This window comes from Oncorhynchus gorbuscha, linkage group LG07, assembly GCF_021184085.1.
Source record: "Oncorhynchus gorbuscha isolate QuinsamMale2020 ecotype Even-year linkage group LG07, OgorEven_v1.0, whole genome shotgun sequence".
In the NCBI taxonomy this organism is placed as follows: Eukaryota; Metazoa; Chordata; class Actinopteri; order Salmoniformes; family Salmonidae; genus Oncorhynchus; species Oncorhynchus gorbuscha.
The window spans coordinates 68,166,185-68,186,827 of NC_060179.1; the positions used below are offsets into that span (position 1 = coordinate 68,166,185).

The 20,643-nt window shown below is 44.6% G+C and overlaps 1 protein-coding gene across 3 annotated transcripts in view; it reads right to left on the minus strand.

The window, feature by feature from the left end:
- Positions 1-472: 472 nt before the first annotated feature.
- The window catches only part of sdccag8 (SHH signaling and ciliogenesis regulator sdccag8), a 76,792-nt gene continuing 56,621 nt past the window's right edge, over positions 473-20,643 (minus strand). For all 3 annotated transcript variants that reach the window (XM_046357327.1, XM_046357325.1, XM_046357326.1), the window contains 4 exons: positions 18,972-19,080; positions 14,417-14,548; positions 2,522-2,648; positions 473-971 (listed from right to left, as the gene is read on the minus strand). In XM_046357327.1, coding sequence (XP_046213283.1) covers positions 930-971; positions 2,522-2,648; positions 14,417-14,548; positions 18,972-19,080 — 410 coding nt within the window. In that variant the 3' untranslated portion in view covers positions 473-929. The remainder of the gene's footprint in view (positions 972-2,521; positions 2,649-14,416; positions 14,549-18,971; positions 19,081-20,643) is intronic.

The following is a 20,643-nucleotide window of genomic DNA, read 5'->3' on the forward strand; positions in this document are numbered from 1 at the left end:
GTTCTGTGCGTGATTTCCTGCAAGACAGGATTGTCAGTGTTCTGCCATGGCCAGTGAAGAGCCCGGATCTCAAACCCATTGAGCCCGTCTGGGACCTGTTGGACCGGAGGGTGAGGGCTAGGGCCATTCCCCCCAGAAATGTCCGGGAACTTGCAGGTGCCTCGGTGGAAGAGTGGGGTAACATCTCACAGCAAGAACTGGCAAATCTGGTGCCGTCCATGAGGAGGAGATGGACTGCAGTACTTAATGCAGCTTGTGACTGTTACTTTTTATTTTGACCCCCCCTTTGTTCAGGGACACATTATTACATTTCTGTTAGTCACAGTTTGTCTCAGTTGTTGAATCTTGTTATGTTCATACAAATATTAACACATGTTAAGTTAGTTTGCTGAAAATAAATGTAGTTGACAGTGAGAGGACGTTTATTTTTTTGCTGAGTTGATATAGATATATAGAGATAGATATTTATTTATTTTTGTACCCGTTTTTGCTTTGTCATTATGTGGTATTGTGTGTAGATTTGAGGAAAAATAATAATTGAATCTATTTTAGAACAGGGCTGTAATGTGAAAAGTCAAGGGGTCTGAATACTTTCTGCATGTATGTATAAATAATACACAGGATGTGGCCCAAAACCAACACGAGAGAGGCATGCGTCTTCACTCACACAATCATTTTTATAGAATAATAACTGAATTGGTCATATACCCTATTTCTACAGTAGGAAACCATCATTATAAGGAAAGGAGGATACCTAGTCAGTTGGACAACCGAATGCATTGAACTGAAATGTGTCTTACGCATTTAGAGGTGCAGGGGCTGCCTTAACATCCACGGCGCCCGGGGAACAGTGGGTTAAAACTGCCTTTCTCAGGGGCAGAACGACAGATTTTTACTGTCACTGTGCTTCAGTCAAGATGAAGAGGATGTCATGTGGACAAGGTGTCAGGTCTCCTAGAACCAGCAGGTAACTGGGGAAACAAAGAGGAAATTAAAGAGCAAAAACACACCTGGACACAGGCCTCTAAATTGGGACCATTTTGTCTGCATATCCTCCTAAATATTTGGCTGTGCGACCTGGAATTTGAATTTGGGAGGACCAGTGCCTAGAAAAAAAGAATAACTGGCCAGATAATGACTGTTGTAATGATTAGGCTTCACTGTACTTACTGCAGTTTCCGAGTGCCCAAGAGAAAAACCTATCTGTTACCGTTGTGGTTTCAACATTACTGTAGACTAAAGGGCTTGTTTCTATCCCAAACCGTTCAGAAGTTACCCCATAGTACCACCACTACTCTTCATTATTTCCCTGAAGCAATGGCAGGCCGCATTTGACATTTTAGTAGACGCGCTTATCCAGAGAGACTAACAGGAGCACTTATGGTTAAGTGCCTTTCTCAAGGGCACGTCAACAGATTTTTCACCTGGTCGGCTCGGGGATTCGAACCAGCGACCTTTCATTTACTTGCCCTTAAGCGCTAGATTTAACCTTAAACTGTCACAAGGCATTAATCATTTGTTTACACATTGTTCAGTCATGTTACCTCATTAACAACCTGGTAACTTCAGTATATCCAAACTTTTGGGAGCACAGAAAAAAGGAAAAGGGACAGCTTCTTCAGGAGAGCAATGATTGAATGACAGATCTCTTGCATGTCATCACTCATAAAACGTGACTTTCAATGTAAAAACCTAATATTACCAAAATGACTCATTTCAATAACAGGCATTTGTATCAACATTGTAGATTTTATAATCAAAAATGTCTTCACAGGTTTGCATATTAGTCTCTAGGGTACAACATTTGTTTCAACAGTAGCTCGACTTCATAATATAGGCCCAAGAAGAAAATAAATCTGATTTTCTGGGGCTCCTGGATTTGCTGTTGCTCCTAACTAACTAAGTTGGGAGCACCAGTGATACAATTTGTTTAAAAATGTAGAGCCATGACTGGACACATTGCTGGAGTTCACATATTACTAGAGCCTCAGCCAGTATTGATTCAGGTTTTCGCCCTCAGTTAAGATTGACTCAAATGGCACTATCCTGGAATGACTGTGCGGTTCTGTTCAGCAACACATTGGTGGTTCTTAGAGTAATGCTCAGAGGGGAATCCAGAAGTGCTAACGCTGATAAAAACAACAGCCTGGCAGCATTAGAGCAGCTGAGAACAGAAGCACTCGGCAGGGCTCTCCTCCATCTCCTTAAGCTCTTAAGAATGTCAGCCTCTGTCTCTCCCTCTCTGTCTGACACGCCTTTAGCAGCAATCTGGAAGAGCATCTGTGGAGCGCCTAGTCTTGCGTGATGTGCGGCCCTGGCTACCAGCTGTTGTGGCGCTTGTGTGCCTTCTTCTTCTTTCTCTCGCTCTCTCTCACTCACTCTTGCCCTCTCTCGCCCTCTCTCTGAGTGATAGTGTGGCCTCGTCTCTGTGGTTCGGGTGCAGGGGTGAGCTGTACCCAGCACCATCTATAGAGATGAACAGTAAATTCAGTGTAGATGACAACCATGGTTCTGACTGTACCTGTATGCGTAGGTTCTGCATCTCTCCAGTGAGGAGGTGGCGCTCCTGCATCAACAGGTTCTGTTTGGCAAGCAGCTCCATCACCTGCTGGGCACTGGACTGACTGTGCTGGTCCAACTGCTGCAGTCTACAGGATACACACACACACACACACACACACACACACACACACACACACACACACACACACACACACACACACACACACACACACACACACACACACACACACACACACACACACACACAGTAGTCAATGCAACACCTTGTATAATGTGCAATTCAACACGATCTTTTCCGACACGTATGATGAACAAGATTAATATGATAGACAAAGTAGATTGATAAAAATAATAGAATTGAGCAACAGATCCAGTTATTTTATTTTTTATTAAACTAGGCAAGTCCGTTAAGAACAAATTCGTATTTACAATGACAGCCTACCAGAAGGCAAAAGGCCTCTTGCGGGGACAGGGGGAGGCTAGGATTAAAAATAAAAATATAGGACAACACACATATCATGACGAGAGACACCACAACACTACATAAAGCGAGACTAAGACAACACAACATTGTAGCAACACCACATGACAACAGCACAAAATGAAGGACTCATATTGCTTCTCACCCACAAAAAAGATTGCAAATATATTTGATGATCTTTGTCATCAGAGGTATATGATGTATAGTTATAACACTAAGGGGCAAGACAATGCCAAATTACCCCTCAGAAGAAGAGGCCTCCCTCTTCCCAGTGTGTCCCAATACAAAGGGTCCATTCAACTGAGGCTGGAGAGGCCCTCAACGTCCAACAAACACATCAGATCAGCCCAACTAAACATGGCCCCTCCCCCATAACACAGAGCTAACTCACACGCGAGGAATGCTTACATTAGCATAAGTGGACCGCTATACACAGGATAGGCTATCCGTAGAGTAGTGAGAATGGGATGGCTATAGCTTATTATTTGACTGTCCATGGGCTATAGTTTATCCACCATCATGGGTCCTTGGATCAGATGAGATCCAGGTCAGGTCCCAGTGTCCTAGATCCCACAGGAGGGCACGTCGCCAGGGCCATGGTGGAGCTGAGGAGGGGCCCGGGTGCCCAGGGAGGGGATGTACTCCTTGAGCACAGTAGGCGCCATGCGAGGGGAGGCCTCTAGCTGTTGCTGAAGGGGGGAGACAGATGCCCTTCTCCTTCTGGCTGGGGCAGTGCCGTCTGTGCAGTGGGAAGGAAGGCAGAGCAGGCGGCCCCCGCTTCCCCCCCGTGAGAGCTGGAGCACGCGGGCCCTCCTTGGCCCTCCCCGTCCCCGGCTGCACTGGCCAGCTTGTCCCGGGCTCAGGCCCTGCTGCGCTGGAGGCTGGAGCTGCTGCCTCCCCCTCGCCTGGCCTCCAGAGCCTGGCAACGAGCTGTCAGATCTGGGGATGCAGCCTGCGTCAGCCGGCCCCCGCCCCCACACGGACACACAGCAGGGAGGACACCGCCACGTTAGACACCCAGCTCCGGAGCCCCGCAGAGCCATGGATGGAAACACTCCACAGGACTGACGTGGGGGAGGAGAATGACTTTTCAGAGGTTTTCAAGAGGTTTGACGCAGTGAGATGTCTAGATGGTAAACTTTGAAAACGGGTACATTTTGTAATGAAAATCTCTTTTGTATGATGCATCTTGCTGCCATTTGAGTCGTGATGACGAGGCCATCAAATGGACATAATAACATTCTTATTATGGATGACATTTGATGTTTTTGCATATCATTCAAATGAGTGCTGAACATAACGCTGGACTGTACTGTACTGTAAACGTACTATAGGAGTGTGAGGGACATTTTGAAATGCCACAAGACAAGCCGGTTAATAGGAGCAGCTAAGAAATTGAACATAATTCTTGTAGAGACCTTGGTATTATTTTAAAGTGGTTAAAAAAACATTTCCCATAAATATGATAAATGATCAATTTTGTTACATTTTCCAGAGGAATTTGAATTTCCTTCAGGTGATAAAAGGTCATGACCCTGTTATAACAGCACTCTTGTGAAAGGCCAACCTGCAGCAGCAGTCAAGAGTGGTAGCCAAGATGTATTTTAAGATGTCAGTGAAAATGCCATGCGTATTAAACCACTTAAACAGGTTGTGTAATTCTGTAACTAATGCTTTCACCAACACAACACCTTACCTCGCCACTTCAGGAACCCTGCTGTTTCAATCTGACACATTAGCCTATTAATTACACAATCCTCCTGACCTTAATCCAGCTCCAAAACCACCTTTGTCTTCACCCCCAAGCCCAGCCCCCTCAACCCCCCAACCCAGCCGCCTCAACCCCAAGCCCCACCGCCTCAACCCCAACCCAGGCGCCTCAACCCCAACCCAGAGCACTGGGGAGGGGTGAGGCATGAGCATGAAAGGGGGGGGGGTTAAAGCTCAAACTGAAGAAAAAGGCTAACTCCTCCTCCGAAGAAGCAATCACAATGGGGGTCTGATTAAATTAGGGGCCCGTCCAGCAGCCAAAGTAGCAAATCCAATAACTGCCCTACATTTACTGGCACACAACTTAATTAGGTTTTTAATACAGCTTAGCGCTGGGCTCTCCCCCTGCCCAGGCTGGCTGGCTGGATGACTGGCTGGCCAGTGCCCACTGCTGCCTGTGCTCTGCCCACTGCTGGTTGGGTGGATGGATGGCAGAGATGGCCGAGCTCAGGCCTCCCCGCTGACCTGGTGAAAGGACACCATCTGCTGGCTCCCAGGCTAACTGAAGACAGGACGGATGCACTGAGAGACACACACACGCGCACACACACTCCCTAAAATCAACAGCAAATTATCAATCTGTTTTTTTACTTTTTAAATATGAAACCAAACTTTTTGAAGCTGATCTGCCAAATGTGCCTTGATTTACAAGCACCGTCCAATGTGTACACTTCCATCCAGCCAGCCAGGCAAAATCTGATTATCGCTCTTATGGACACTTAATCTCACACACCACACACACACACCTCTGCAACAGAGACCTGCCGTCGCCCACAGCTTGTGCCTAAGTTCCCAGGTGATGCTGTTTGTTTGTTTGTTTACAGGATGGAGGCTAGCGGTGGAACAGAGGAGACTCTTCAGGTTTGTATAACAAAGTGTGGAGCAGCACTGCTGTGTGGCCTACAGCGATGTTCCAGGGGGGAACCTAGTGTCTGTGTCTCTGTGTGTACTGAGGAACCTGCAGACGGCACACCGGCTCAGCTCGAGGAGCGGGGAGCGTACGGTAAGCCCAGTCTCACAGGCTGAGCCTGGCCCTGCTGTGGCCTGGGGATGTGCGGCTGGCTCTAGTCTACTCTCTTCATTTACCCGGCTCTAGTCTACTCTCTTCATTTACCCAGCTCTAGTCTACTCTCTTCATTTACCCGGCTCTAGTCTACTCTCTTCATTTACCCAGCTCTAGTCTACTCTCTTCATTTACCCAGCTCTAGTCTACTCTCTTCATTTACCCAGCTCTAGTCTACTCTCTTCATTTACCCAGCTCTAGTCTACTCTCTTCATTTACAGCTCTAGTCTACTCTCTTCATTTAGTCTACTCTCTTCATTTACCCAGCTCTAGTCTACTCTCTTCATTTACCCAGCTCTAGTCTACTCTCTTCATTTACCCAGCTCTAGTCTAGTCTCTTCATTTACCCAGCTCTAGTCTACTCTCTTCATTTACCCAGCTCTAGTCTACTCTCTTCATTTACCCAGCTCTAGTCTACTCTCTTCATTTACCCAGCTCTAGTCTACTCTCTTCATTTACCCGGCTCTAGTCTACTCTCTTCATTTACCCAGCTCTAGTCTACTCTCTTCATTTACCCAGCTCTAGTCTACTCTCTTCATTTACCCAGCTCTCTAGTCTTCATTTACCCATTCTACTCTCTTCAGCTCTAGTCTACTCTCTTCATTTACCCAGCTCTAGTCTACTCTCTTCATTTACCCAGCTCTAGTCTACTCTCTTCATTTACCCAGCTCTAGTCTACTCTCTTCATTTACCCGGCTCTAGTCTACTCTCTTCATTTACCCAGCTCTAGTCTACTCTCTTCATTTACCCAGCTCTAGTCTACTCTCTTCATTTACCCAGCTCTTCATTTCACCCAGCTCTAGTCTACTCTCTTCATTTACCCAGCTCTAGTCATTTACCCAGCTCTAGTCTACTCTCTTCATTTACCCAGCTCTAGTCTACTCTCTTCATTTACCCAGCTCTAGTCTACTCTCTTCATTTACCCAGCTCTAGTCTACTCTCTTTCTCTAGTCTAGTCTCTTCATTTACCCAGCTCTAGTCTAGTCTCTTCATTTACCCAGCTCTAGTCTACTCTCTTCATTTACCCAGCTCTAGTCTACTCTCTTCATTTACCCAGCTCTAGTCTACTCTCTTCATTTACCCAGCTCTAGTCTACTCTCTTCATTTACCCAGCTCTAGTCTACTCTAGTCTCTTCATTTACCCAGCTCTAGTCTACTCTCTTCATTTACCTTCATTTACCCAGCTCTAGTCTAGTCTCTTCATTTACCCAGCTCTCAGTCTACTCTCTTCATTTACCTTCATTTACCCAGCTCTAGTCTACTCTCTTCATTTACCCAGCTCTAGTCTACTCTCTTCATTTACCCAGCTCTAGTCTACTCTCTTCATTTACCCAGCTCTAGTCTACTCTCTTCATTTACCCAGCTCTAGTCTAGTCTCTTCATTTACCCAGCTCTAGTCTAGTCTCTTCATTTACCCAGCTCTAGTCTACTCTCTTCATTTACCCAGCTCTAGTCTAGTCTCTTCATTTACCCAGCTCTAGTCTAGTCTCTTCACCCAGCTCTAGTCTACTCTTCATTTACCCAGCTCTAGCTCTTCATTTATTCTAGTCTCTCTTCATTTACCCAGCTCTAGTCTAGTCTCTTCATTTACCCAGCTCTAGTCTAGTCTCTTCATTTACCCAGCTCTAGTCTAGTCTCTTCATTTACCCAGCTCTAGTCTAGTCTCTTCATTTACCCCCAGCTCTAGCTCTAGTCTCTTCATTTACCCAGCTCTAGTCTAGTCTCTTCATTTACCCAGCTCTAGTCTAGTCTCTTCATTTACCCAGCTCTAGTCTAGTCTCTTCATTTACCCAGCTCTAGTCTAGTCTCTTCATTTACCCAGCTCTAGTCTACTCTTCATTTACCCAGCTCTAGTCTAGTCTCTTCATTTACCCAGCTCTAGTCTAGTCTCTTCATTTACCCAGCTCTAGTCTATTCTCTTCATTTACCCAGCTCTAGTCTAGTCTCTTCATTTACCCAGCTCTAGTCTACTCTCTTCATTTACCCAGCTCTAGTCTAGTCTCTTCATTTACCCAGCTCTAGTCTAGTCTCTTCATTTACCCAGCTCTAGTCTAGTCTCTTCATTTACCCAGCTCTAGTCTAGTCTCTTCATTTACCCAGCTCTAGTCTACTCTTCATTTACCCAGCTCTAGTCTAGTCTCTTCATTTACCCAGCTCTAGTCTAGTCTCTTCATTTACCCAGCTCTAGTCTAGTCTCTTCATTTACCCAGCTCTAGTCTAGTCTCTTCATTTACCCAGTCTACTCTCTTCATTTACCCAATCTAGTCTCTCTTCTACCCAGCTCTAGTCTACTCTCTTCATTTACCCAGCTCTAGTCTCTAGTCTAGTCTCTTCATTTACCCAGCTCTAGTCTAGTCTCTTCATTTACCCAGCTCTAGTCTAGTCTCTTCATTTACCCAGCTCTAGTCTAGTCTCTTCATTTACCCAGCTCTAGTCTAGTCTCTTCATTTCATTTACCCAGCTCTAGTCTAGTCTCTCTTCATTTAGTCTCTTCCCAGCTCTAGTCTAGTCTCTTCATTTACCCAGCTCTAGTCTAGTCTCTTCATTTACCCAGCTCTAGTCTAGTCTCTTCATTTACCCAGCTCTAGTCTAGTCTCTTCTTCATTTAGTCTCTTCATTTACCCAGCTCTAGTCTAGTCTCTTCATTTACCCAGCTCTAGTCTAGTCTCTTCATTTACCCAGCCAGCTCATTTAGTCTAGTCTCTTCTTCATTTACCCAGCTCTAGTCTAGTCTCTTCATTTACCCAGCTCTAGTCTAGTCTCATTTACCCAGCTCTTTACCCAGCTCTAGTCTAGTCTCTTCATTTACCCAGCTCTAGTCTAGTCTCTTCATTTACCCAGCTCTAGTCTAGTCTCTTCATTTAGCTCTAGTCTAGTCTCTTCAGCTCTAGTCTTCTCTTCATTTACCCAGCTCTAGTCTAGTCTCTTCATTTACCCAGCTCTAGTCTAGTCTCTTCATTTACCCAGCTCTAGTCTAGTCTCTTCATTTACCCCTCTAGCTCATTTACCCAGCTCTAGTCTAGTCTCTTCATTTACCCAGCTCTAGTCTAGTCTCTTCATTTAGCCCAGCTCTAGCTCTAGTCTCTTCATTTACCCAGCTCTAGTCTAGTCTCTTCATTTACCCAGCTCTAGTCTAGTCTCTTCATTTACCCAGCTCTAGTCTAGTCTCTTCATTTACCCAGCTCTAGTCTAGTCTCTTCATTTACCCAGCTCTAGTCTAGTCTCTTCATTTACCCAGCTCTAGTCTACTCTTCATTTACCCAGCTCTAGTCTACTCTCTTCATTTACCCAGCTCTAGTCTACCTCCTGCTTGGCACAACCCAATATCACCTGAGAATGATGGTTTTTCAGAGGTGTGTTGGCTCGGCTTGTCCAACAGTTGAGAAAACACACACATGTCCAGGAATTTACAAACCGGTTTAATAAACAGTGTGGGGGGGTTGCCTAAGGCCGGTTTAGACAGCATTAATAAGAACACCACTCTTTCCCCATATCAGAGGAGTGTCCTGGAAATAAATTATATCCTGGAAACTTCTTTGGAACTGAATACTATAGTATAACATTAGGACCATCCGAACAACTCCAGTTAAACCTATAGAATACAACTTGGTGAAGATAGAAGTCTGAATTTGGCATCACTTTGCACTAACATAAGGGACATTATACAGGAAAACACATATCTCCTTAGCTAGAGTCTGACCCATGTTCAATCTGTCATTATGCAATATTCATTTGAATGGGAGTAGATGAACCACCACTAACAACCCAGCCCAGATTGGGGATCATGGGGGATAGAGGGTGAGGAGAGGGGGTGAAGAATGAAGGCAGACTGCCTTGGCTTGCCTGGTTAAAACCATACCGCCAGGGGCAGCACGGCTACAGCTGCTCAGCACCCCACCTCACCCCCCTTAAAAGAAACCTTACCCAGCCCAGCTCAGTCCGACCTACCCCGCCTAAGCCTAAAGCTGGCATGGCACAGGGGTGGGTGGAGTGTATGTCCGGAGGCCATGATGAATATCATACCCCCAACCTGTTAGGAATAGACTGGCCCGTTGTTGATCATGGTACCCTTTATTAGTTTGATTTAATATCTTTAATCCATGTAATTATTGGCATGATGAATAGCTCACGTAGACAACAGAACAGTGGATTTGCTGAAACAGTCCTGGTCTCCAATAGAACACAAGCTAAACACAGAATCCAGTCTTCCTAAAAATAAAAAAAAGACCTTAGACCTTTTTTAGATTCTTCCAAAAAAAACAATGTTTGGTGGTAAAAATGAGCCAAAATAACCACCGTAATGTGACGACAAACTGTTACACAAAACAAAACTCCAAAATAACAAACTAAACCAATGAAAGTCATAGTTCTAAAAGAGCTAATGTTGCTGTTTTAGTTGGTTTTGTGGACGGTGTAACGTTGCGAGGTCTGTTGATGTGATGCTCTGGTTAGTAACACAGCGCTCCAGCTTGCATGCCTCTGGGAAGCGGCCCGGCGTACAGCATCGGAGCTGTAAAGCCACCGTTTGACAATGCTATTTCAGCAGGCCGCCCAGCCTCAGCCCCAGGCTACACAGGCCAGCTGGGTGAGACAGAGAGGCAGAGCAAGGGATGGAAGGATGAAGAGAGAGAGAGGGAGCATCAGTGCCACCCAGAGGGAGAAAGGAGAACAACGAGCCCATACTGAAGAGTAAAGGGAACTCAGGCTGGAGGACTGTCCTGATATAGCCTCTGATATGCTGATTCCATTCCTATCTCATATTTTCAAAAACGTGAACATTGTATGATTATTTCGATTAAGGAAAAACATGAAGGGTGAAAAAAACCACATGGTCTAAAATTGTCTTGCTGTACTGTACCCCCCCATTCTGCTCACACCGTACTGTAACCCCCATTCTGCTCACACCGTACTGTACCCCCCCATTCTGCTCACACCGTACTGTACCCCCCCATTCTGCTCACACCGTACTGTAACCCCCATTCTGCTCACACCGTACAGTACCCCCCATTCTGCTCACACCGTACTGTACCCCCCATTCTGCTCACACCGTACTGTACCCCCCCCCATTCTGCTCACACCGTACTGTACCCCCCATTCTGCTCACACCGTACTGTACCCCCATTCTGCTCACACCGTACTGTACCCCCCCATTCTGCTCACACCGTACTGTACCCCCCATTCTGCTCACACCATACTGTACCCCCCATTCTGCTCACACCGTACTGTACCCCCCATTCTGCTCACACCGTACTGTACCCCCCATTCTGCTCACACCATACTGTACCCCCCATTCTGCTCACACCGTACTGTACCCCCCATTCTGCTCACACCGTACTGTACCCCCATTCTGCTCACATATTAGTAAATTACTGAAATGGAGGTCAGATTAATCAAGAATAATAACCACTCCTCTAGGATCACACACCCCCCGCGCTTCTCTCTCTCTCACACGCAACCCGTTCTGCATCTTCCTTACCTCTGCCAACTTCATTTCCAAATGAAAAGTTTGAGGAGTGTCTTCTTGTTTTGGGGAGATGGCAGCACAGTGTGTGTTGGGGGGAGAAGATGGGGTGGGAGGAGAAGTGGAGGAGGGGGTGGGTGGCAGAGAACCAGATGAAGCAGCCCTCGCCTGGGGGCCTTCGGTCTCCCCCAGCAGCGGCAAGGCTGTTCCCGGACCGCCGTCCACCGTTTGTTCTATTATCCAATCTCCTGGAGCCTTTTGCCCAACACAGCTCCAACAACTGCCTGCACCTCTTCCACACATAGCCCTCCATCGCTCTCTCTCTTCTACTCCAGACACGCACACCACCTTTCTTTATGGGGCCATATGGCTGACAGAAGCCAGTAGATTTAGCGGCACATCTGCGTATGCATTACTGCTCTCCTTAAAGGGCCGTGATGCAAGACGCCAGTGTGTGTTTGTCAGAGTGTTGGTGATAATTGCTGAAGGAGCATGCTGGCAGGGGGTGAAGGGACGGTGTGGCACTTGGTGCAGACGGGCAGAAGTGTGGTTAAAACAACAACTGAAGCGACGGGGCCGAGCAGTGGTTTACACACAACATTTTCTAGTGTATTGGTGTACAACCTAAACCCTAAACAACTTTTCAATTCACTTATGTAGCTTAGTTTCTTGAAGATAATTTCTATACACATAGAAATGAATGTAAATTAATGTAATGTAATCACAATGTAATGATAAATCTGTTTAGAGTTGGATAGATTACACAGTGCACAGGTGAGAAAGCGGTGTCAATAGGACTGGAGGGTGCTTGATTAAGCTACAGTTGTAACTCCCGGACTTAATTGCATTCCTGTTGAGGAAGGAAAAATCTGCCTGCTGCTGAATCTCTTCTATCGTCCAATTATTGCTTTCTATAGACACTCAAACATTAGGAACAGAATACATGACGATACTGAAACAATTCAAACATGTCATTATATTATTTACCCAATTACTTCATTACAAAGATGCTCACCAGGAACTTGTTTCTCTCTCTTGAAAGAATAATTCACAATTTGGCAATTTGATAACTGACTCCATACTGTGTAAACCTATCCAATTCAGTAATTTATCTATTCATTGCATATAATTCAATTCAATATATTGATTGAATAATTTGATTTATCTTCAACTACACATCACACAAATGCTTCAGAAACAAGTTTTCCTTGTGCAATTTATAGGATACATCCTGTCAGTTAAAGTCCAAGCCTTACACTAAAATATTGCTTTACATGAGAGTCCTTGGATCATAAGATAGTCATTTAGGAAAATTACATCTGGAATACTAACTAAATCAAATTCTCTGAATAGATAATACCTACTCTAATAAAATGTTTTACTTTTAATTCAATGTGGTTAACCCTTTATCACAACAGTGTTTTAATTAGTTATACTATTCTATTCTTGATTAATCACTTTGATTATGATATCATTTATCATAATTAAAAACAGAGCCTCAAATCAGGAGCTGTGTTTAAAATGTGTCTTGAATAAAATGACAGATCAAATATCAAACCACAATGCAACATGTTAGTTCCTGATACATTCTCTGAACAAAATGTTGCTGTAGCCAGACAACTAGCCTGTGTTTCAAATCATTCAATTGTGTTCCTTACAATATATATCATGTTGCATACTTTGTGTCTCGGACATCTCTCCCCAATCTCCGGGCAAAAAACACAGAAATACTATAATAAATAAATAAATGCAGGAGCGAAAACATTGTGTGCTAAAACCCCTGTGTAGCTTGGCATTCTCTCCCCAAATGTAAAAATAAATCAAGCTGATTTTCCAAATGTTTCATACGCGCCACGCTGTTGCAGCTCTTCACAGCACAGATTGCGCTCAATGTAGAATATGTGAGAGCGGCAGAGCCTTGGTTATTTGCATGTTGGGTGAACCCATTTGCACCTGCTTGTTAACACGTACACCTTAACCCCGTGTGCCAGGGCAGCATGCCCGCTGTGCCACCTATTCCCAGAGCACTGAACACACAGGAGAATCACCCTTAGCATAGTGCTGCTGGGATTAGTGAGGAAGGGAACTTGGCAAAACACCAGAATCTCAAACTAAATGCCTCACGCGTCTTAATGGTTCTCATAATTGTACGCAGCCACATCTCCACTTCTTTAACAACAGCGATCTTGTTTTACATTTGTGAGGTAGGTACATTAAAGATTAAGCCAGGCTCCAGATTTCTCTCGATCCTTTCAATGCAATCACAACAGACAACAACTGCCATCACTGTAAATAAGTACCTATACGTCTTCGTGGTAAAAATTAAGCTCGCCTTCAAGGTTCAATTACAGTGCTCAAACAAGATTCACCAAACATAACTGATAGTACATCTTAATTGGAAAGAAAAAATTACACATTTTAAATTTCTACACACCTGTAGAAAACAGAACTCTATTCTCCCACTGTGTCTCCTGCAATATGGGGATTCACAACGTGAACAACGTCACAGACCGTACAGCTGCGATTCTCTCTCAACTTCTTTTTACCTATTGTTTTTCTTCCCGGCACGTTTTTGACAGTGGGTGTTAAACAATATGTAGTGCTACGTTGGGAGCGGGGGTGGGGGGCGGGCGGGGGATACAGGCTCCTAGAAGAATCCTCAGTGGAGCGCCGAAGCACGGAGCTGACGCCCACACACCCTCACCCACGTGGCACTGCCAGGCTGTGTGCCAAGTGGCCCTGGGCTCAGCGCTGTGGGCCGTATAGTAAGTTCTGTATACCCTCCCGAGTCAGATGGGAAGAGGCCCCCGCAACACAACAGTCTTTAAAAAGACTACTGTAGACCAGATACTGTGCTACTGTACTGACCACTAGTGCATACACTGTACTGTATCTCTACCGCCGGGATGTTTACACTTCAAATTCTTTTCACTCTTCATCTTCTCCTTTCAAAATGTCCTTTAATCGCTACAGTACTCCAACATGAGAGCGATTGATCCTAGATCCTAGAAAATCAATTCGCACTTCATGGCTTAGCAATATCCTTCCATAATCCATATCAGCTATCCCTGTGCTTGTGTAGACCAGGGTGTGTGTGTGTGTGTTCGCGAGTTAATACCTGTTCTTCATGCGCTGGTGCATCCTCCCATGTTGTACACACTGCTCCTCCATCTCTATACAGCGAGCTCTCAGCTTCCCAACACTCTCTTCCAGATGATCTTTCTCCAGGGAAAGCTGCTCCACCTCACGCCTGTCAACCACACATACAAATACATTTTTACAATTGTTGCTTTTAACGGCATTGAGTGTTCAGCTATCAGTCTTGCCAGAGATTTTATTTTGTTGCCAACCAGGGGTGTGTTCAGTTTGTTTCAATAATCTGCTACGTTGCGTGATAGTTGGTATTGAATGACACGTTTCCCCAAAACAGTGTGCACTGTTCTTCAATAGCATGTGAAGTACGTTTGCTGTAGGCTGTAGTGGAACAGGTGGAGAACTTCAAGTTCCTCAGTGTCCACATCACTAAGGAATGAACATGGCCAAACACACCAACACAGTCGTGAAAAAGGCACGCCAATTTCTCTTCCCCCCCCAGGAAGCTGAAAAGCTTTGGCATTGGCCCTCAGATCCTCAAAAAGTTCTCCAGCTGCACCATTGAGAGCATCTTGACTTGGGTTGCAAAAATCCAGGAACGTTCAATAAATTCCCTGGTTTTCCAGAAATCCTGGTTGGAAGATTCCGGATTTCCTGTTTATTCCCTCCTGATTCTGGGAATCGTCCAACTGGGATTTCGGCAAAGTTATCATTGACTCAGTACTGGTACCCTGTATACAGCCAAGTTATCATTGACTCAGTACTGGTACCCTGTGTATACAGCCAAGTTATCATTGACTCAGTACTGGTACCCTGTATATAGCCAAGTTATCATTGACTCAGTACTGGTACCCTGTGTATACAGCCAAGTTATCATTGACTCAGTACTGGTACCCTGTGTATACAGCCAAGTTATCATTGACTCAGTACTGGTACCCTGTGTATACAGCCAAGTTATCATTGACTCAGTACTGGTACCCTGTATATACAGCCAAGTTATCATTGACTCAGTACTGGTACCCTGTATATACAGCCAAGTTATCATTGACTCAGTACTGGTACCCTGTGTATACAGCCAAGTTATCATTGACTCAGTACTGGTACCCTGTATATACAGCCAAGTTATCATTGACTCAGTACTGGTACCCTGTATATACAGCCAAGTTATCGTTATTCGTGGTGTATTTACTCCTTGTGTTATTATCTTTCTATAACTGCTCTATTTTCTCTCTGCATTGTAGGGAAGGGCCCGTAAATAAGCATTTCACTGTTAGTCTACAACTATGAAGCATGTGACAAATACCATTTGATTTGTACTGAACGCACACTAAGTGAATAAACGGTTTTACCACCATTTTTATTTTTTGCAAAGCTTCCAAAAGGTGAATAGCCAGGTTGTTGAAACCTTAAGGATTCTCTCATAAACAGCAACAACAGTGCTCCAACTCTGCCAAGTCTACCCCATTAGGTGATAGCGATAGCTCATTTCTCCAACTGTGTGATCCGAGAGAAGGCTGCTGCCATAGCTATGAATGACATTTAGCCAGTAGGTTGTTCTGAAAGATAGGAGCCATTGACACACTGCATTCCAAGTAAGAAATGAGAGGAGAGAATGAGAAGAGAAGCTCTAGTGTTAACCGACATCTACAGTTGAAGTCGGAAGTTTACATACACTTAGGTTGGAGTCATCAAATTATATTTTTTTAAACTCGTTTTTCAACCACTCCACAGATGTATTGTTAACAAGCTATAGTTTTGGCAAGTTGGTTAGGACATCTACTCTGTGCATGGCACAAGTAATTTTTCCAACAATTGTTTACAGACAGATTATTTCACTGTATCACAATTCCAGTGGGTCAGAAGTTTACATACACTAAGTTGACTATGCCTTTAAACAGCTTGGAAAATTCCAGAAAATTATGTCATGGCTTTAGAAGCTTCTGATAGGCTAATTGACATCATTTCTGTCAATTGGAGGTGTACCTGTTGATGTATTTCAAGGCCTTCCTTCAAACTTAGTGCCTCTTTGCTTGACATCATGAGGAAACAAAATTAAAAAGACATCACAAAAAAAAATGGTAGACCTCCACAAGTCTGGTTCATCATTGGAAAAAATGTCCAAATGCCTGAAGGTACCACGTTCATCTGTACAAACAATAGTAAGCAAGTATAAACACCATGGGACCACGCATGGGACCACGCTCCTCAGGAAGGAGACGCATTCTGTCTCCTAGAGATGAACGTACTTTGGTGCAAAAAGTGCAAATCAATCCCAGAACAGCAGCAAAGAATCTTGTGAAGATGCTGGAGGAAACAGGTACAAAAGTATCTATATCCACAGTAAAACCAGCACTATATCGACATAACCGGAAAGGCCGCTCAACAAGAAGCCACTGCTCCAAAACCACCATAAAAAAATCCAGACTATGGTTTGAACTGCACATGGGGACAAAGATTGTACTTTTTGGAGAAAAAATATAACTTGGAGGAAAAGGGGGGAGGGTTGCAAACCGTCCATCCCAACTGTGAAGCACAGGGGTGGCAGCATCATGTTGTGGGGGTGCTTTGCTGCAGGAGGAACTGGTGCACTTCACAAAATAGATGGCATCATGAGGGTGGAAAATTATGTGGATATATTGAAGCAACATCTCAAGACATCAGTCTGGAAGTTAAAGCTTGGTCACAAATGGATCTTCCAAATGGACAATGACACCGAGCATACTTCCAAATTTGTGGCAAAATGGCTTTAGGACAACAGAGTCAAGGCATTGGAGTGGCCATTACAAAGCCCTGACTTCAAACCTATAGAAAATTTGTGGGCAGAACTGAAAAAGCATGTGCGAGCAAGGAGGCCTACAAACCTGACACAGTTACACCAGCTCTGTCAGGAGAAATAGGCCAAAATGTACCCAACTTATTGTGGGAAGCTTGTGGAAGGCCACCTGAAACATTAAACAATTTAAAAGGCAATGCTACCAAATACTGAGTGTATGTAAACTTCTGACCCACTAGGAATGTGATGAAAAAAATAGAAGTATGCAAACTTCAGACTTCAACTGTATGTACAGCAGTGGTTCTCAAACTTGGTCCTGGGGACCCAAAAACAGGTGCACATTTTAGTTTTTGCCTTAGCACTAACACCTGATTCAATCATCAAAGCTTGATGATGAGTTGACCATTAGACCGTAGCTGTGTAATGCTATTGCAAAAAACTAAATGTGCACCACTTTGGGTCCCCAGGACCAGGATTGAGAACCACTGATGTACAGCTCTGTGGCAATCGAGACTTTCAGGTAAGGAGCTCCATCCTTTTCCCAAGTTGAGGTCTACTCATCCCACATTTGAGGAGCCCAAATTGACCAGCAGGCTATTGGCCTCCCCTCTTTCTCTTCTTCTCTTCAACAGGCTACACTGGGTTGTGGAGAAGGAGGAGGCCTTTGCCTTGTTTACTGTTGGGTGTAGTGGTGCAGATGAACGCAGTGCATTCATCTGGCTAGCAGGCCGGCAGCGCTTTAGCTGGCACATTGAGCATGAGGCATCGGGAGCTGAAACAGCCTGCAGACACACAACAAAAGGCCACCGCAGTGCAACACTGAATGAGGGCTACGCAGCGGATGTCGTGGTTTTACAATTGTGTGTATGTGTGTTTAGGAGAGAGAGAAAGCGAGAGCATTTAAACGTTGGCTTACAAGCTGCTGTCCTCTGTGTTAGCATTACTGAGTATGTATCTGTGTGTATGGGTGTATTCTCTTCTAAGATGAGTGTGTCGTCCTGTATATGGGGTTGGTAGGACCTAGGCAGGTTGGGCGGTCTGGCTGAGGCAGATTGGGGGCTGTGATGTGACTAATGTGCTTTACACTGTTTTAACAGCTGACTGGCCCATAGGCCTGAGGTGACAAACGTGTGTGTGTGTGTGTGTGTGTGTGTGTGTGTGTGTGTGTGTGTGTGTGTGTGTGTGTGTGTGTGTGTGTGTGTGTGTGTGTGTGTGTGTGTGTGTGGACAGACTGGCGTGGCCCACTGCATAATGACAGCAGCTCTGATACAGCACAGTGTCGTGACAACATTGCAAAGGAACAGTGCCACGGAGAACAGATTTCACAATCTGGAGGTATGCGCAATGGTTCTTCTCATCCAATGTCATATCTGACATTATGGTCAAAGACAACAAAGGTCGAGGTCTTTCGCCGGCAACGCAATTCCAGGTTCCATCAGGCACTGAAGTCGGGCAGTGAAAATGTGTCGTGCTTTGAATTGCTTTTTGTTTTTTAAGCTGCTGGTTATCATGACCACATTTTAAAAAGTCTGACAGAGTGACATAAATAGTATTAAATAAGTGATAAACGTGTCTGAAGAAGACTGGCCACTCTTCTGAGCCTGGTCCCTCTAGGTTTTGTCCCTGGTTCCTGCCTTTCTAAGTTTTTCCTAGCCACTGTGCCTCTGCATCTGCATTGCTTGTTCTTTTGGGGTTTTAGGCTGGGTAGCTGTAAAGCACTCTGTGACAACTGCTGAAGTAAAAAAGGCTTTGATTGACTGATAAATGTCAGGTAAATAAGTGTTAATGTCTAGTGTGGGTGTGTTACCTGCTAGTCTCTGTCAGCGTCTCTAGCTTGGTCCCCAGACTGAGACATTCATCCTTCAATTTCCCTATCAGGGCATTCTGGGAGCTGAGGAGGGCCTCCAGCTCACCCACTGCAAGAGAACATGGGATAGCAGGGTCAGTGACCACAGTCATGATACATACTGTACATTCACTCAACATCAAATATCTTGCATCCTGGACAGGTACAGGAAAAAGATGGTGAATTACATACAATATGTTTATTTGTGCCTAGTATCTTGGTGCAGATACACCATGCAATAAAGTTGTTTACTGTTTTTAACCTTGTCATTATTTGTATTTATTATACATGACAACATGTTTTATTGCCACATACACCACACACAGTAGGTGCAGTGAAATGTGTTGTGCCCATAGACTGACTCGCGACTCTTTTGGAACGATCCAACGCTCGACTTTGATCAGTCTTTGAAATGTTGTGCGGCGGTATCATCACCAACATATGTCTTTTTAAAACAATGCCGCAAGTTTGGAATGTTGTCCATTCCACCTGCTCTACCATTCTGTCACAATATAACTCATGAAGGACTCCAGTCTTTTGAAAAGTACCTCAGATTTTTAAAGAGCCTTTCAACTATTTCCTATTCTGTGAAATAGCAGCCGAGTGGATATGCAGATGACTCTTCCAGGCTTAGATCTCAAGTGCTTCATGCAGGAGAGCTTATGAAGTGTTTTACCTCACCTGGCATTCACTGGGAAATTGGTAGAACTAGACTTCAACATTGTACATTCTGGCTGAGTAAGGGTAGTTTACAGTAAAATGTTCTAGCTTCTGCAGTGCTGAGACATGCTAGTCAGATTCCTTTAATTCAGAGGAAGCGAAACAAGCTGCTATTCAGACGAGGTTGGATTCCACTGGTCGGGTTATTTACCACTAAACTAGGAGAGCGACTTAGGGGATGATGCTCAGGGGTGAAATGAACTGGGACTGTACATAAAGTAGGGAGCAATTACTAACTCCACACAGCTAATCTGGTCAAGAAAACAGAGCTGGTTTCATGTTCTCTCTAAAATGATTTTGTCATGGTGGCTTATCGACATAGTCTGCCAGTGTACAGAGGAAAAGACTCCAGAAAGCTCTGTGCTAGCCATTTGGACATAAATAGACAAAGCACACAGCATGGACACACAAAGCAAATACAGATATTTGGGACGTGGTGTGGAAATCTTTTTTTTATGTTGCGAAATTAAACTTTACAAAAAAAAGTTGGGTCGCAGGCTGGGAGCAGTAGAAAAAAACTTGCCCAAAAGAATGGTAATTAGCTAACAGGCTTTGAAAGCGGCTGGGCATGCGTAGGCCACAGAGACAAACAAGATACAAAGACAAACAAACTGGGAGTAAAAACAAACAGCGGAGAGAGAGAAAGAAAAAAAACATATCGTCTAGAGGCTATTCTGTCTACAACTACTAAAAACCAAACTGTTTAGAAAGCGAGGGAGGGGGAGGGAGGGAGGAAGAGAGGGATGGAGGGGGTGGTTGGGAGAGAGAGAAAACTAATTAGCTGGTGAGAGTGGCCATTATACGCTTTAGAGAAGGAAGTGGTCTGTGGTATTAAAGGACTAATTCCATAGGCCCAGAGAGCTTCCTGCTGAGCTTCTGATGCCATCTCTCTTTAGACAACATGTGTGCCGCC